This window comes from Magallana gigas, chromosome 8 (assembly GCF_963853765.1).
Source record: "Magallana gigas chromosome 8, xbMagGiga1.1, whole genome shotgun sequence".
NCBI lineage: Eukaryota > Metazoa > Mollusca > Bivalvia > Ostreida > Ostreidae > Magallana > Magallana gigas.
Genome location: NC_088860.1, coordinates 14,768,578 through 14,787,524, shown reverse-complemented (window position 1 = coordinate 14,787,524; position 18,947 = coordinate 14,768,578). Strand labels below are relative to the sequence as shown.

The 18,947-nt window shown below is 33.1% G+C and overlaps 1 protein-coding gene across 7 annotated transcripts; it reads left to right on the top strand.

Annotated features, from left to right (window-relative positions):
• The first annotated feature begins 3,441 nt into the window (after nucleotides 1–3,441).
• Nucleotides 3,442–18,794, top strand: LOC105337238 (catenin alpha-2). Of its 7 annotated transcripts, none has more exons than XM_011441874.4 (23): nucleotides 3,442–3,601; nucleotides 5,135–5,257; nucleotides 5,565–5,754; nucleotides 6,010–6,176; nucleotides 6,449–6,568; nucleotides 7,114–7,203; nucleotides 7,635–7,808; nucleotides 8,031–8,234; nucleotides 8,657–8,692; nucleotides 9,470–9,550; nucleotides 9,984–10,136; nucleotides 10,435–10,527; nucleotides 10,851–11,007; nucleotides 11,230–11,430; nucleotides 11,657–11,808; nucleotides 12,249–12,306; nucleotides 12,417–12,431; nucleotides 12,909–13,137; nucleotides 13,531–13,636; nucleotides 14,220–14,357; nucleotides 16,782–16,874; nucleotides 17,425–17,445; nucleotides 17,726–18,794. In XM_011441874.4, the coding sequence occupies exons 2-23, from the start codon at nucleotides 5,147–5,149 to the stop codon at nucleotides 17,888–17,890; spliced, it is 2,754 nt and encodes a 917-aa protein (XP_011440176.1). In that variant the 5' UTR covers nucleotides 3,442–3,601; nucleotides 5,135–5,146; the 3' UTR covers nucleotides 17,891–18,794. The 7 variants fall into 7 exon arrangements, with proteins under 7 accessions (XP_011440176.1, XP_011440177.1, XP_011440180.1 ...); XM_011441875.4 differs by lacking the exon at nucleotides 14,220–14,357 and adding an exon at nucleotides 14,017–14,151 and having other exon boundaries at nucleotides 3,443–3,601; XM_011441878.4 differs by lacking the exon at nucleotides 8,657–8,692 and having other exon boundaries at nucleotides 3,443–3,601.
• The last annotated feature ends 153 nt before the right edge of the window (nucleotides 18,795–18,947 follow it).

Below are 18,947 nucleotides of genomic sequence, written 5' to 3'. Positions count from 1 at the left end.
TCCGGGCATCTGCTGTAATGAAGTCCATCTTTTGCACCAAATGTCAGATGTCAGGGGAGATAAACACAAAAAGGTGACTAATACTGGTATCTAATCAAATTCTGCGGAACACCTTTCCTGATGCCGCGTATACTTCGGTGCCAAAAAAAGGGGGCAACTGCTGCAAGTAACTAGTCACATCACGTACTCATGAAATTCACTTATCATCAAAATAATTTTTAGAGAAAAATAATGAAAACCGTTACCATTTCTCATTGATAATTTCTATTTCTTTTGAGTTTCCGTTTACACTACAGACCACATAAAAAAAGCAGCACATTACCCATTCAAGTATCTGGGTGTTTCAGAAACTGGGGGTCTAAGCTATTGAACGCATTCCATTGTGTTGAATACAATCGTTATAAAAAGTGACAGTATCACTATTACACTCTCTTTGTCATACAATTAACCTTTTATCTGTGCCTATCTCCTGCAGTCTCAGACACATATCTATGACTGCTATTGAATCCAACGAATATCACTTGATCAGCTGTTACATTGCTTTAAATGGTTTGAAATGAAAGGATGATCGAATGTCTCTTGGGACAGAATATCAAGAACGCACTGACGTTTCCAGTTGAGGGCTGTGTACGCTAAAAGTTTAACAAGAAACTTGGGGTTTTTGGGTTGTTTCTTTTTAAATAAAAAGTACGAATCTTGTGGTGATGATATTGAGCACCGAATAAAACCGAACTGCACTGGCAATTTAAAATAATTAGAATTTTAAGGAATTTTATTTAAAAAGAATTTTAATTCAAAAGTATTCTAAAATTTTAGGCTTTTTTCAAGCATTGAATGATCAGCATTTTTAAAAACCATTTAATGATTTTTGAAATAGTCTCTAAAACTTCAAATTTATTTAAATTAAACTTTAATTAGTTATTTTTAAAAAACGATCGTCCGATATCTATTTCGCGTTCGCCACGGTAACGACCCAAGTAGTGAAATTAGAGAGCACATGTTTCTTTACCAAGTCCTTGGTATTAGAAATTAGAAAGTTTTGAAACCGAAAAAAAAAGTCCAACATTATAATCGGGCCATCGATCTTTCTTTTTCTAGTAATTCAACGCAAACTAGATAAAATGTAATTTTTATTTAACATAAATAAAACATAATATGTCAGAAATATGAGCAGCTTTTAGTATTGTGCTTAAATAGTTAAATAGATACAAATAACTTTTTTAATGACGCAATATATAAAAGATCGTTTAGAATACTTTTTTTTTTAATTATCAAAGCCATTTCCCTATCTATAGACAAGAGTGGACAATGATTTCTGTAAATGGTAACCAAAGATGATACCAAAAAAACAATTGAATCTGTAAGAGAAAAAAATTGGATGAAATCAAAACAAATTAACAAATCTAGTAACTTGTCATGGAAAAGATTCGTAAATTGAGAGATATATAAAAAAAAAAAAAGTTGGTTGGTATCAGTTTTTAAATTAACTGAGCTGAGAGTACATACAATTTTAGTATTCAAAGTTGTTTAAAACATTGTGGATTTTCGTTTTCCTTTAAAATTTATAATCATGAAGAAATACTATAGTCAGTATCATAAATTTTAAGCGAACACTTTAGAATCACTATTTGACTGATTCAGTAATATTTTTCAAATTTCGCTCAATTTTTAACTAAAGTAGCCCAATGTATTTTTTATCATGCTGAAAAGGTGCCCGTTGGTAGGCTACCGATAATGAAATGCTATAAACATGGTAAATATATACATGTATGATCAGGCATGTAGCAACTGGGGTGGGGTTGCCAGTCGACCCTTTTCTCTTATTATAGATTTGTACTCTGTCTCAGTATTTAAAACAGCTGTTCTGTCGTCACCAAATTTCCTCATCTAATTCTCGGCCTAATTACCGCTGATATTTGCACTTAGATGATAGATTTGAGTTGAGAAATTCAAAATGTTGGTGACGGTAGGACCTGGCGTTGTAAGTTTAAATAAATTATTGAAAGGGCAATGCAGGCACGAAGGATCAGAGGGGCCGGGAAGCCCCCCCCCCCCCCCAACCCTCAACTTTCTCTCGCAACAGAGAACAGTTAAATATAAAGTATTCCAATTCTGTGCAAAAGAAAGAAGTGAGATGGATAAGTTCAATACAGACTGGAAAAATTTGGACCCCTGTGATTAACTTCTCTCTCTCTTTCTCTCTCTCTCTCTCTCTCTCTCTCTCTCTCTCTCTCTGTAATTTGTTTTTTTTTCTTAGTAAACATTCATTATATATGCATTGTTGATGCAATTGTTTCAATGCACTGTTAAACACACTTTGTATCCTTAAAAATTTGTGATGTATGCAGAAGCAGTTGGCTTATTAATATGTTTGTATCATAAAATTTGAATTAAAAAACACTTTCTATCGCAGCAAACTTTTTCTTTTCAAAATTTGAATATAAAAAGTAAATTGAGATAGAGTTATATTGGCCTCCCACTTTTTTGGGAGCATTTAAAAATTTGATTTGAAGGGAAGGAAATTAACAGTGAAATTGATTTTTTATGAACTTATAGGTATGAAATGCCCCCCCCCTCCCCCCCCCCCCCCCCGATTAAGATTTCCATGATTTTGAGAAGCTGTTTTGTTTGTTTGTTTTTTTTTAACTTGTCAAGAATTTTTGCAAAAGCCCCCCCCCCCCCCCCTTAAAAAAAAAACTATGCTACGTGCCTGCAATTATACATGCATGTAATCTTATATTACATGTACATGTGTATCAATTTAAATCAAAATAATCTATTTAGAAACAAAGACTTTTCAAAAATTTTATTTTATAATTTGTTTTATTATCATTATTATTTTAATTGCCAAGAATTTTGGGGAAAGCCCCCCCCCCCCCCCCCCCCATGTACATTTACTTTTGAAAAACGATGAGCACCACGTAGGCCCTAGTACGTTCCTTTGCCTGATATCATATACAATAGATATAATTATAAGTCATTCTCTTAAACTGAAACTGTTCCTTATATGGCTGGTTATATAGATTTATCAATGATCTTCTAGGCCTAGCTACATATGTTCTACTGATCTTCTTTCTATATACTTTGAAAGTACGAATCGTTTTTATTGCACAATTTTTTTTGCGGGCTATATAATGCACATATTTTATAGTCATGAACATTTTCGGGGGGGGGGGGTGTCCAATAAAAATTGAGTAATGAAATTTAAAAAATATAGTTAAAATACATTTTCCACCTCATCCATGTCTATCTCTCTACTTTACCTGTCGCACCTGACGCGCCTGTTATATTACGGTCACGTGATGTACATTCCTATGGCTGTTCTGTCCGTCGATCGCACATGGTTGCATACTTTTAAATAATATGTATAAAGTCCTGTATGTAGATTTTATAATTTGAATTGCAAACTCAACTCAGGTTGCATTCAAAACAGCATTTATTTCAATCATGCTTTTCATCGTTCTCTTTTAACGCACCAAACTGCAAAACGAACATTAGAATTTTTTCAGGGTTGAAAAGGGAACAGCGGAAGTTGTGATTCAGAGATTGTTGTCACAAAATTGGAATTTCTTCTGTCGTTTTCAACAGCAGTTGCTTTCTGGTAAGAATACGAAGTACTAAGTATACATATTTATTTCTATATGGTACTACCTATTTAATGGAATAACAGTAAAATGAATCCGGAATATTTGTTTTAAGGACATTGAAACCTCTACTCTGATGGAAAAATTTATGTTGATTTATCAAAACTTAGGTTGATGCACACATATTATACATCCTCACCCACTTGCCGCATTGAATTTATTGCTTGAAAGAATTTTAAAAGAATTCTTTGAAATGTGTTTTTATTTTCATGACATGATGATTTGAATTTGAAACAATTTATTCCTATTGATCAAGATTGATGAGAAGCATCACTATTATTTTTGCTCCTATCAGTTTTATATAGGCCTATATACTGGGGTGTGCAATCAGTTCTTGCCGAGTAACATTTTTTGCCAGTACATTGTAACATTGTTTTATCAACACATAAAATTGTATACGAAAAATGACGTAACAAATTAACAATGTACTGGCGAGAAATGGTACCCGGCAAGAACTGGTCTCATGACATTACCTATTTAGTAGCTGTGAGGATGATAGCAAGTTTATTGTTCCACGAGACAGCAACTATTTCATGATCGAGGTGAAGCCGAGAGAAGTAGTTTCTGTAGAGGGGGATAATAAACCTGTTATCATCCGAATTGTCAGTAAATAGCTATTTTATTAAACAGATGAAAACTTCATTTGTCATCAATGCAGATTTTTTTCATGGTAAACAAATTAGAGTTATTGGACTTTGAATTTGACATAGCGAATCGGATAACAACGGAGGTGTTCTGAGTTTTAAAACAATGAAAATCGATTGCTGAAGGTGATTAATAGTTTTGATAACTATTCATCATGGCAGATAGCTTGGGATAGCAAGTTTATTCATTGTAATTTTTGATTAAAAATATTCTCAGAGGTATAATAAAATGTTATATATCATAAATATTCCACCTTCAGTGTCCGTTTTATATTAGTATGTGTACATGCATGCATCCTCAGTAATATGATGTAACTTGGACTATGGACTTCAAAGTGGGAAAATTAATCTGTGTCCCAATGTTGCATGTAGTTGGTTTTATTTTGGACGTTTTCTTGGTTTTTCATTCAAAATGTGTGAAAATGAAAACTATGTATTACAAATGAACTACTTGTTCAAATAAATCCAGAGGAATACATCTCTGAAAAATATGTTCTTTATGTTCACAAACCTACGTACTTTATGTATGTTAACATTTAGGAATGCATGTACCGGTAGCCATATTTGAGACTTTGAGGACATACAGTACACGTTTAATTTGAGGGATATGTTTTTTTTCAAATTGATTGTTATCTTATTTAATGCTAGTATACAATAGTCATTGTTAGATAAAATATGTAATAGAATTTGGGTTATTATTAACTAAACCATAAAATTAAAAAATCACGTGTCTAACATTGCTGTTTGATAATACAAATTACACTTGCTCTAAATCTGTAATGAGAAGCTTTATATGGACCATATTAATATCCAACAGTTGTGTATCATGATTTGTTTTTCTTTTAGCTGCAGTAAGCTATGAGTGTTGGTTCCCCTATGGTGGGGTCCCTGCAGGTAAAATGGGACCCCAAGAATCTGGAGATTCGAACCATGTCTGTAGAAAAGACCTTGGAACCACTGGTCACTCAGGTAAGGGGGATAAAGAGGCGCAAGTAAAGTTTAGGGCTGTTGGTATTTTTCCAATTAGATGATATTTTGAAGAATTTGTAAAATATTTTTTGTTTTTTTATTTTTTATTTCTCAGGTAAATATTGCTTTAAGTAAATATTGTTATTCAGTCTCCTGAATTTGATAGGAGAGTTCTAAATAAAAAGAGTTCAAAGTATTCTGATTTTATGATAAAGCATCCTCCTCATCTAAATATCAAATAAGAGTTGCAAAATCCCATACTCATCTTGTAAATTTAATATAAAATGAATTTGATAATCTTTTGTAGGTGACTACGTTGGTGAATCAAAAAAGCCCTTCAAACAAGAAGAAGGGCAGATCAAAGAAAGCCCATGTTTTGAGTGCCGCTGTACAGAAAGCTACAGAGAATTTTATCGCAAGGGGAGAGGAAATAGCCAACGAAAACCCAGACATTAGGGTGGATATGATGGCAGCTGTTGATGAAGTCAGAAAAACAGGTCAGTTATGAGTAAACCGTATCGCGGATCATTTTTGAAATAAATAATGTTGTCTGGTTACTAGGTGGACTTCATGTTTGCACAATGATGTGTATCTATCGCTGTATTTTGAAAAGTTTGAAAACGCATCTGTGTTCAAAAGCAACCTTTCACACATGTTTTGTTTTTGCTGGGGGATCATACACAGGCATGTTTTATTTTAATGATTGAAGCCATCACATTGTACAACAGGAGGGATACTCTGTATTACTGTAGGTGAGGTGATGCGAGACTCCTCCACAGAATTCGCTGCTGACCCCTGCTCCCTGTCCAAGAGAGGAGCCATGGTCCGGGCCGCCAGGGCTCTCCTGTCAGCTGTCACTCGACTACTGATTCTAGCAGATATGGTTGATGTCCATCTATTACTGAAATCCCTCAGAATGGTTTGTTTTGATACAAAAACTTTTAAATTAATGTCACATTATGTTTTGATGCATTTTGATTAGCAAGTAAGCAACTGTTAAGTATATATAAATTAAAAGTATTCTTGCTGAAAGTTTTAGTTTTTATACCTTTTCATTGTGATTCATATTCTAAGAATAAGGAAACATTAAGATGTACATGTATTTAAACTTGTCAAGTAAGCAAATAGTCAATGTATTTTTTTTGCATGTGCATTAAAAGCTATTAAAGAAGACCATTTACATTATTACAGGTTGAAGGTGATTTGGACAGAGTCCGTAATGCTACGAGTCAGCAGGAACTGATGTCCAGTTTCAAAGACCTAGGAGAGAGTCTGGTGGACCTTGCTCAGCGGGCTGCTCAAAGACAAAATGTACGTCGTCTTCCAAATCATAAAACACTCTAGTTATGTACTCGGTGATACAATGTAGATTATTACTCTTTGTCTATAACACAGTTGACAAGGCTCAAGATATAAACTATATGTACTTGTGGTTTGCTACTTGTACTTAGATTAAGATAAAAGATATTTGTATGAAGAAGTGCTGTACTGTTGTGGAGAATGCTTAGGTTTTATTTCAGTAGTAGTGTATTAAGTGCTCAGAAACATTAACTAAGAATTTCTCACAAGGAAAAACTCAAGAATACCTTGCTATCAGAGCTAATAAATCTTGTTTGCATTTCATTGCAGAGAGGAATGTAGTGTTGTATAATATTAATTAATAGACAACTTTCCCATGAAATCTGTAGACTAGTTTGTTTAGAAAACAACTATCACATGTTTGATCTGTTATAAATAGATCCTCGCATAAGGTGACCCATTAGCATCACAGTCAAGCACCCAGGAGGTGTTTTTATGTGAGTGCCTGCAAGAGTTGTTGGTGTAATTTGTTGGTTAATTATGTGACGTCTCTACAGGATCTGAAGGACCCCAGGAGGAGAGACGACTTAGCTGCTGCCAGGGCCGTCCTCAAGAAGAACAGTATGATGCTGCTCACCACTTCAAAGGTAGCCATTAATGAATGGGAAATGTGACCAGAAAGTGCATTGTGGGTGGAGAGAGAGAGTATGTGTATATAGATAGAGCAGTGGGACTTGTTTCGTGTTTTATTCATTACCTGATGGAGTGGAGGAGTTCATTGACAATGTTTTTCATTAAGAAGTTGCTGTGTTTACAAAAAAAGAGAGACAATTATTACGCAAGTAGGCGAAGATCCAGCCAAGTGGTTATGCAATAGAAAAAAAAATTAAATGAGCATCTTTATTCCTCCTTGTAAAAAATGAATGAGAAAATGAATTACTGTAAATGTTTACGTTAATCATGGCATTAACATGTGTAGTTGATATTTAAGCATGACTGACCTTTGTTCTTGTATAAAGAGGGTAAAAGCAGAGTTATCTTGTTTAAGGAAGATGAGTGCAATATTATTTGGTTTCAGGCGTACGTGAGACACCCAGAGCTTGCCCCTGCCAAATCCAACAGGGACTATGCCTACCAGCAGCTTGTGGATGCTGTCAACACTATATCGGGGGTGGCCCAGGCCTCTGGGGCCTCTGATGCTCACCCGTATGAGGGGGCAGGAGAATTAGCCTCAGCTCTTGATGAATTAATGGTAAGAGCACAGTAGTGCATGTACATGCAGATATGGAGACCAATAAACAGATTTATGATTGTGAATTTTATGATGATTGTTATTTGAGATGTAAAAATTAATCCATAGTTAAAAAAAAATTAACATTACCTTAATAAAATTGCAAAATATTTTCAACCCCACCACACGTAAAAAAAATAAAATTTGAATTTTTTTATAAGTATTTAACAATCAATATTTTAGCAAAAAATAATTATGGATCCCCTGACCTACAATGAAGTGAGAACGAGGCCATCATTAGAGGAACGACTGGAGAGCATCATCAGTGGAGCTGCTCTAATGGCCGACTCCTCCTGCACGAGGGATGATCGCAGGGAAAGGATTGTACAGGAGTGTAATGCTGTCAGACAGGCACTACAAGACCTGCTAACGGAGTACATGAACAATGTAAGCTGCTTCAAATTGTCACCAAATGCTGAAACATTGAAGTAGTAGTATTTGGTCTTTACAAAGGGGGAAAACTCACCCATTTAATTCTACATTTGTTAAGGTATTTTTAGACCATCATTTATGGGTACAATCGAAGAGGAATTGCTTCATTTAGAAATTTGTGCTGATTATTATAATTTTTATTTTTGTCTTTGCAAGATAGCATAATCCAATTTATTTAAGAAAAAGGTTAAATATATTTTATGGAAAAAGGAATTTAGGAATAAGAAATAGTATAAAATACATGAAGCAATTTTTTTTATAATCAGATACTATTATGTTAATTAAAAATAATCAATAAAGTGTTTCGTTATTTTATATATTAGATCATAAAGAAGGTTTGGATTTCAAATTGAATTAATATTGTATAATAAATTCAGTGCAGGAAGCCACATACAAGTAAATTCAAGTCTCAGGTAACATTGGAATGTTTTGAATTATAGGAATTTTCCATAGATTATCAATGTATGAATTTACAACTGTATTGGCCCATTTCCAGTTTGTATAAAAGTCATTCTAAATAACCCACTCGTAGTTTTCTGTTCAATAATTCATCTTTTTTGCCACATGCTTCATTCTAAACTATGTTATAGAAAGTGAAAATGCTTGAAGTTGCCTATTGAGTCAAATTTTTGTGTTACATGTTTCATGTACTTTGGAATGTTTCTATTTGCACCATAGAGTGTTAAGTTTTATTATTTATCATATTATTTTGGTGAAAAACAAATGAATAAGTTGCTTGAATAAAAAAATTGGCATGCTATTGTAAATGTTAGATCATTTAAATGAGTTGAACTTTATTGCATTGCCATGTAATATATGTACATGTGTTATGAGGAACTCTGACTGTAAATTGTTTATTCATTTTCCTCCATTGAGATTTTCATGATAAAAATGTTGGCATTTTTATACAGTGTATATGTACAGTATTAAGCATGTGCATGAAGATACCCTACTAATTTGTTATTTATGAGCTTGTGCGACAAGATTTAAGGTCTTTGCTAGAAAATTCATTATCAACCCAACCATATAAATTTTCCTTTTATAAGATGGGTGAATTTCCTTACCCATCTTACAAATCATCTCTATTCAATTCATTGTTGATATTCCTTGTACGATGTAGTTACAAGGAATGCTAGTAATTGTGATATTGCCCCCTGCAGCATATACAAGTACATGATTGATATTTGTAGCAAGGAAGAAGTGAGGTCAGTGACGATCTACAGAGAGCCATTGATAACATGGAGAGGAAGACCAAAGACCTAAAGAGACAGGTAGGAGGCTCCCTGTATAGATAGAATAAAGTTCTTACACGTATCACTAAGCTTTAATGAGATCATTACATACAGTACATTACATGTATATTGGTACATACAGTCAATATTACCTTGTACAGGATTTTTTATGTACAGTCAAATTTGGATATCTCGAACTAGATGGGACTGTTTAAAAACTTCGAGATATCCATGTATTGGAGATATTAAGGGTAAAATACTAAAAAAATAAGTTGTTGGGACTTACAAATCACTTCGACTTGTCCATTGTATTCGAAGTATCAGTGTTCGATATATAGAAGTTCAGATGTAGGTTAAATTTGTAGTAAATTTATATGACATTTGTCTTACAAATTATGAGAGTGAATTCTTGTATGTAAATTGGAAATTCATGCAGTATAACAAGATTATCACCTTTGTTAAATTGTTTTAGCTGAGAAAAGCAGTGGTGGATCATGTTTCTGACTCGTTCCTTGAGACCAATGTCCCACTGTTAGTCCTGATAGAGGCTGCCAAGGCCGGTGATGAGAGAGGGGTGGAGGAATATGCCCAAGTGTTCGCTGACCATGCCAACAAACTGGTGGAGGTAGGATAAACATGAACAAATATGATGATGTATCAATTCAGAAATTGTAAAATACACTGAAATCAATTCTTGTTAATAAGATATGTAGCCCATTTGCATTGATACATTTGCTTATACGGTAATTGTTTCGGTAAAAGTTATAAATCTAATGAAGTATATTTAACATATACACATAATCAAAAAAAAATCGTATGTGCAATTAATGAAAAGATTAAAGAAGGAGATCTGCTTTGTTTCGTTGTCTGTATGTACAAGTCCCGCATAAATCCATTATGATATAAACTCAATCTTTTTGTAGGTTGCCAATCTCGCCTGCTCCATGTCCAGCAATGCAGAAGGTGTGAAGATGGTGAGATTGACGGCGGCTGAGCTTGAGAGCCTCTGTCCACAGGTTAGTTCTTACTTTGTATAATCTGTACAAGTCAGGGGAGGCTAATACCTACTATTCCTGATGTCATTGCCACAGGTTAAAGTTGTACTGATGTCATTGCATCAGATGTCAATTGCTATGCCTTGTTACCCACTCTCCATGGGCCTAAACCTAGACTGAGTTGTAATATACATGTAGACTGTAAATTTAAATTTGATTTATTTTTTATGTAGGTCAAATCATGTAATGAAATATTGTAAAATTTTGAATAGAAATGTATATTTTATATTCTAAACTGAACTTATAAGAAAATTGGTGATTTAATCTTTGAGTTAAATTTGTAGGTCATCAATGCAGCTCGTATTTTGGCCAGTCGACCCAGATCTAAGGTTGCTCAGGAGAACATGGATGTGTTCAAGGACGCCTGGGAGAGGGAGGTCCGAATCTTAACAGACGCAGTTGATGATATTACAACTATCCACGATTTCTTAGCTGTCTCAGGTGAGTTAACTTTTTAATCAAATCAAAATTCAGAAAATCTTAGTGTTTTCTATGAATCATATTTTCAATAAGATAAAAGATGTCAAAATTTTTCCCTAGATATCATTCCAAAGAATTACTGACTTGCTTTTTTTTTGGTATAATGTTAATTAAAAATAGAAAATACAAGTTATAAATGTGGAAATAGAAAGTGATCATCGTAAGAAATATTTTTATTCACAGAGAGCCATATCCTAGAGGATGTCAACAAATGTGTGGTAGCGCTACAGGAGGGAGATGCAGACACACTTGACCGTACAGCAGGGGCCATCAGGGGGAGATCCTCTCGAGTCTGTAATGTGGTGACAGCGGAGATGGAAAATTACGAGGCAGGGGCATATGTGGACAGAGTAATGGAAGCAGTTGTAATGCTTAGGGACCAAGGTACTTACTTCTAAGTGGTTTGAAATAGGATATCACTCATATTTTATACCATGATTTTAATGTTGCTGATATGCTTATTGCACTGAGGACAATATTTTTTCATTTTCATATTTGTATTTACATATATTTTAGATATGATTTATGAGCTGTTTCCTTTGGTTATGTCCATGATTGTAAAATCACAGATCTTCAGTTTTTACATGCAATGCTTTTGTTTTCCCTGCAGTGATGCCTAACTTTGCAGAAAAGGTGGAAGTAGCAGTGGATGCTCTCAGTTACAACCCTCCACGGGAAGTGGATGAGAATGAATTCATCGATGCCAGTCGACTTGTTTATGATGGAGTCCGGGATATCAGACAAGCAGTGCTACTAGACAGGGTAATTTCTTCTGTGGACATTATGCTTGTTATAGTGTGGCAGTTCAAACAGTGTATAGAAGGAACATGATTGATTTGTGTAGAGCAATGCAAAATTGAGGATAGATTTTTTTTCTTCTGATTATTGTTTTAGAGTTATTCTCAGATGTTAATTTAGAAAGTACATGTAACCCAATAATAAGTATAAGGATGATTCTAGAAATGTTGTTTATAAATTCTATAGCCCTTCTATGACGATTTGTACAATAAATTGTGTAGTGGAAATAATCATAATTGTTTACTGTCATCATTAATAGTTAAAAATGTTTTGTACTCTTTCTATTTTGAATGGGCAAAAATGAATTGCTTTGTTTAGATTGTTCCCAAAACATTCGTCTTTAATATAAAGATTTAAACAATGCAAACCTTGAGTTTTTCATGGGCCTTTCGGTATCTTTTCAGACTGAAGTTGAAACAGATTCAGAAGTTGAAGACGATCCATATGAAACCAGAAGCAAATGTGAGTACTAAGCAGACATTTACGAAGAGTGGTTAGATATTTTGGAGGCATTTTATAGCAGAAAAAAATCACATATTGTATATTCCATTATTTACATTTTTCCAATTCAGCTTCAAGATCTAAAGGTGAAATTTTGATCTGATTTTGTTTTATCGGTAGCCTGATGATGGAATGTTTTCAGATAGATCTGAATGTGTTATTTCAAGTATACTTGTTGTGTTACATATACTTTTGATGTTTTTAAAACTGTGATTTTATTTTCATTTCTATTTAAATTTCATCAATGTCATGTGTTCAGAAATGAAATTGATAAAATGCATGGTTGAATGATATTATGAGTTTTACAAAACCTACATTTTGTGTTCTTATAAAGTTTTAGCTATGACCTACTAACTATATGTATCTTTTGCATGAGGCAACAGCAAAAAAAAAGGCATCAGAAAGAGAATCTCTATGTGAAATTTACTCGTAGTGAAAATTGCTAGAAAAAAATTAAGAAATCCTATTAAGCAATGTAAAAACTGATTTACATCAATTCTTGTTTTTGGGAAAAGATTGCTATGTTGAATACTTAAATACAAATACATGTATTCCTTCAACAGCAAGTTACATGACCGGCATGGATGATGACCTCGGTAAGAGTGACCGGGCCATGATGAGGCAGCTGCCTGCGGAGGAGCGGGAGCAGATCCAGATGCAGGTCCAGGAATTCCTGGCAGACAAAATGAAGCTGGACAGAGAGGTTGCCAAGTGGGACGACAGTGGGAACGACATCATTGTCATGGCCAAGCAGATGTGTATGATCATGATGGAGATGACAGACTTTACCAGGTAGGAAATCACAAAGACAGGTGAAAAAAAAAACGATTAAAAGAAGATTTTAATGTTTCAATAGGTATAGTAGAATGTAACATACCTGAGGGTTCATTTTCCTTGAGCATGTATAAATCTACATCTTACATATACCTAGTTGTTTTAAATTTGAATAAGGTTAACATTTAGTACTTGTACTTTGAATGAGTAAGTTATACATGTAGTTTTATTATCTCAGGTGAATTTTTTGTACAAGTATGTAGGGGATCAATTCTCACATCTTATCCTCCCTCTCCCATTTGCCTCAAATGATAAAAACAAAATGTTTTGGACTTTTGCTGAGCCTCATCTTTGATATGCAGCATCTTAGGTAATAATAAACTTGAACAACAAATCAATTAAATTATGTAGAGGAAGAGGGCCACTAAAGAGTACAATGGATGTGATCAATGCTGCCAAGAAAATCTCTGAGGCTGGTATACAACTGGATAAACTTGCCAAACAAATTGCTGACCAGGTATTGGTTTAATCTTCAGTTTCCTATCCCTGTATATTTTACTCTGTATTTTGTGTTCAAAGGTACATAACTTGATTTCAAAAATTTTCAAAGAAAGTGCTTTGAATTGGCAGAAAGAATTTTATTAAGTTAAGAATTGTGTACCAATATCCTTGTATATTCCTGTATTCTAACTCTTAAAACTATTTTTAAAAAACCCAAAAAATTATGAATTTTTTTACATTTATTTTTCAAAATAAATAGTGATTTACATTTACAGCACGCCTGAAACCAGTGCTCCTACTGTAGTATCAGAAAGAACGTCCATTATGTGGCCATGGGTTTCTGTTTGTTTTATTAATGGTTGTTAGTGCTATGCAATAACACAACATGTTTTTCAGTGTCCAGACTCCGCCTCAAAGAAAGACTTGTTAGCTTACCTACAACGAATCGCTCTGTATTGCCAACAGTTAAATATTACCAGTAAAGTCAAAGCCGATGTCCAGAATGTCAGTGGAGAGTTAATCGTGTCAGGGGTAAGGCTAATTGAGGGGAATTCTTATCACTATAGTATCATTCATGCACGACCATTTTAATTTTCTAGTGTCCCAACTCGGCCGAAAAGAAAGATCTGAATGCTTACCTTCAAGAAATCGCTCTCTTTTGCCATCAACTTAACATTACTAGTAGAGTGAAGAGTGATATTACAAGTGTCAGTGAACAAGCTATTGTTGTGACAGGGGTAAGACTATTTACTCCAGGGGAGTCTCTAGGAACTGAGGCCCTCTCAGCTCATACCCAGGAAATTGCAAATACATGTATTCAGCACTGCTTTTGGTCATGAATTATCTTGACCTATTGAATGTTACTCACAAATACACTGTATTCCAGTATTGTATCTTTTACCTGAAATGTTATGAAAACTTATAGAAAACAAAAAATTTTTAGTTTTTAAGGTGGCTCTATACACCCACAGTTTATTCCAATTTTCAATAGAAAACCACAAAACATATACTTTTCAAATATTAAAATGACGATAGGGATACTATAGGTATTTTTAAAGAATTTTTTAATGTTTTTTCGTGTTTTTGTAAAATATCTTTTTAAAAGACAGCTATCAAGAAATTGAGAGAAATTATTTTGTCATATGATGGATATTTCCTTCGGACACATAAAAAAAAATATATCACTTCTTAACATTCAAAAATGTTATTATTGCAATTTTTTTTAGTATTTCCCCAAAACATAATTTTTCATATTTTCCTACTCTGTTGACAAATCATCTGAAAAAGTTGCTTGATGTTATAAAAAAATGTATTTTAATATATGTGACATAAAAAATTGAATGAAAACCATTGCAACTAAACACAAAAAAATATTTTAAATGTTATTTGGTATGAAAGTTCCTCATGTAAGGGTTATCGTTCCTAAGTCCCAAGGCCCAAACACCTTGGGACTTTTCATTTCTAATTTGAAGAAAATTTCCTAAGTATAATGTTGGAATGATAAATACATACATATTTCATTATAGACTTTGCCTTGTATAAGTGAATATATTCGCTTTAATGCAAAACTAAGTCAAACAAATAAAGGGGAACATTGACTAGGCTAATAGGATATATGTATCCCAACCTGAGAGAAATTCAAAGCAATCCTCTCATCCCAGTTAGGTGTTGATATTAATGTGCATTAAAGTATATTATAATTGAAATATGTTCACCTGTTTAGAATTTTCACGGTATTCAACCAAAAAATACGTTTTAGAAATTTTTGGAGAGTTAAAAAATTTATTGTTCTCAACGGGAATCGAACTCATGACCTATTGGTTGGTAGTGAACCCACTCACCCACTGCGCTACAGTGTAACATATCGATGATGCTAAAGAAACTCTTTAAAAATTTATACTTGATTTTACTGTTTATTTCGATAAATAATACCACACAACGTGAAGGTGTCACATACCACATTACTTGTAAGTAATGAATTTTCCAATTATCAAATTAAATCTATCCATTTAACATATTTTTTAAAATAGCGGTTCCCATACAATTCACCTCAGTTTAAATCAGCCAGTACCGGAAATGCATGTTTCCAGATTTACTTTTTTGCGTACTGCGTCATCAAAAAGTGGTGTATAGAGCCACCTTAACAATTATCTTACTTTTAACGCTTTTCCTGAAACTAACTTTAAATAGAAAAGAACATATATACTCATATATACAGACAAAAACAAAATGAATGCCTAATTAAGAAAAAATAAATTTTTTCCTAATAAACAGCTGAGAAAATATAGAATACTATATGTGTATTCATTGTAGAAATTAACGGAATAACCAAGTAAATGTTATATTGTTTTGAGTGTGCTACATATTTTCATTCAAGAATTCTTAGAATTTTACAACAAAAAAGGACAAAATAATAATTAAAACTTGGATTTTTTGTCTTTATGGCATATACCTGGTTAAAATGTATGATAGATCTAAGTTTGTTTTAGTAAAAGTAAAGTGACTGTGTTGGAAAAATCCGATGATTGCTTTCAAGTTTGGATTTCCACTGTGAGTCATTTTGACAAGATTGTAAAACCAAGATGTAGTGTGGCAGTGTCTGCTGACACAGGCAATATTGTACATTGCTCCATGGCATGGAGTGTCAACATAAAAGGTCTTATTGATAAAGAGGGCAATGAAGTCTCCTTAAGAATAAAATAAAAATTGTCAGGATGTTGCACGATTCACATGTATAAGAAAACAAAATCCCAATCCCTCACACTTATGACACATTTATATCAGTCTGCACAGATATTTTGAGCTGTAATGATATTTTAATAAAAAAAATAATGATTAAACAAATGCATGAAATTTGCATGTGCATCATGATTTAAGCGTGAACATATATACTGTACCTAAATAAGTTTTGTGTGATATGTTTTATATAGCCAATCACTGTCACCTTCCATGAGTGAGCTGCTCTTTAACCTGAATGACTTGCACCTCCCACCACCCACAATTCAATTATATGACGAAGTGATGATAACATATTTTTCTTTTATGTATGATTGTGTTTTTGATAATGACTCCTATTCTGTTGAGTTGTGTTTTTAAGTTTGTATTTAAAAACTGCAAAGCAGCTTTTTTTTCCATTTATCAGATATTTTATTTCATTTTAGTTGGACAGTGCCACATCACTCATTATGGCTGCCAAGAATCTCATGAACGCTGTAGTACTGACTGTCAAAGCTTGTTATGTGGCATCTACCAAGGTAAAGATGTCATGAAATATGAAATTTAATGAGATGTTTTATGTTATGTAGCTCAACATGTATGTTAAGTAGCTCAACATGTATGTTAAGTAGCTCAACATGTATGTCAAGTAGCTCATTGTCAACATGTATGTCAAGTAGCTCATTGTCAACATGTATGTTAAGTAGCTCATTGTCAACATGTATGTTAAGTAGCTCATTGTCAACATGTATGCTCATTGACAACATGTATGTTAAGTAGCTCAACATGTATGTTAAGTAGCTCAACATGTATGTTAAGTAGCTCAACATGTATGTTAGGAAGCTCAACATGTATGTTAAGTAGCTTAACACGTAAGCAGTTTGATTTTGGGTTAACGTTTTGTTTTTGACAAATACTGTTGTTCCTTATTGAGGATCCATGTATTCAGGGTGTGTATCCTTTATAGATACAGATAAATATGATAATGACAAAAAAAAACAAGTACTGGTAGTAATGTTTCAAACTAAAGAATTTATACAATTTTTGAATATCATGCTTGTTATTCATTGAATTATTTTCTGTTTTCAGTACAAGCAAGCAGGCAATACAGTGAGTTTTTACTATAGTGTATTTTACGTGTTGTTTATGCATGTATATACCTGTTAACAAGATTTCAAAAACTATTAAATTTTCCCAAACTGAGTCCTTGTACTGTACATGTTAAAGATATACATGTATATCAAGAAAGCAAAATATCTAGTATCTTGTTATAAAGGATGCCCAAAAGTATTTAAATGATAATCTCATATCAAAGAATATGGATCTAAAAATTTCACTTAATATACAAAAAATTCAGGTTGTTTAAAATTCTTGAATTTTTGCTCTACAGTCAACTGTGGTAATGTGGAAAATGAAGCCTCCAGAGAAAAAAGCATTGGTCAAAAGGGAAGATCCCAATGAACTTCGATCCAAAATCCGCAAAGGTGCACGCAAGAAGAATATGGAGCCAGTGAAGGCCCTCAGTGAGTTTCAGGAAATCGACAGTTTTTGCTGAAAGGCACAAAATCTATGGACACACTGACCAATTGTATCTTACTGACCAATTGTACTAGAAAAAAATCAAATTCTCTACCGACACTAAAGATTATACCATTCCAAGAAGAAAAAAAATTAACAACTTATTTGGTGAATTCAATTTAGATCAAGTTGATTCTCTTGCAGATCTGACACTTTTATATCAGTTGGTAGTATTTTTTTTGCGGTCAAGGATTTTGACCTCTTGAAGCATGAAAGGTTGTTGATATATATATAAATCTTCTTGCATTAAGAATTTTTTTTTATTAAAAAATCTGTGATTTGGACAGTAGGTTGTGAACAAATTTTATTAAAATACACATATGGTACCATGAAAAAACAACCTGGTTGTAACACTATTGTATAAAAAGGTTAAGAAATTTATTCATTTGAACTGTCAATGTATTGGTTTTTTTCTACTTTATACTAGATTTTGCCCATTACAATTTAGAGAGAAATATTAGTATGTATTGCTTGTTTTATTCCCAGCAGAAGAAAATCAGTATAACTTGTACATTATTTACATACATGTATGTTAAACTTGAAACATTTACAGCATCATCATGTCACATACACTTTCATTTTTACATAGTTGTTAAACATTTACATTAATATTTTTAAATATAATTTTAAGGTTTTTGTCGCATTTTTATTTGATTATTAGATGACATTTGATTACACATTTAATGAGACATTGACTTTTTATATCTTTATAAAATGCACATGAATCACCGTACATGTAAGCCATATGTCTTGTATTAGGATTGTGAGCTTTCCATTGGTTGTGAATTGTGACCCTAGGTCATCTTTATCATACATATGCATCTGTTAGCAGGCTAGGCATTAGTCTTATCATAAAATCATTAAATATTTCCAGATAACAACCTTGTTTTGTTTTTTTATTTAAAGGAATGCAGTTTTTCAAAAACCTGTTCTTAAATTGCCTTGAAGGCTGTATCATTTAAATTCATGGATTAAGTACATTTATTTTATGGTTCACACACAAGTTAACACTAGTACATTTACATGCTTTAAGT

Coding starts and splice junctions, on each gene's coding strand:
- LOC105337238 (XM_011441874.4), top strand. CDS start 5,147: ATGAGTGTTGGTTCCCCTATGGTGGGGTCCCTGCAGGTAAAATGGGAC. Junction 10,528..10,850: donor TTGAGAGCCTCTGTCCACAG/GTTAGTTCTTAC, acceptor TTAAATTTGTAG/GTCATCAATGCAGCTCGTAT. Junction 17,446..17,725: donor ACAAGCAAGCAGGCAATACA/GTGAGTTTTTAC, acceptor TTTGCTCTACAG/TCAACTGTGGTAATGTGGAA.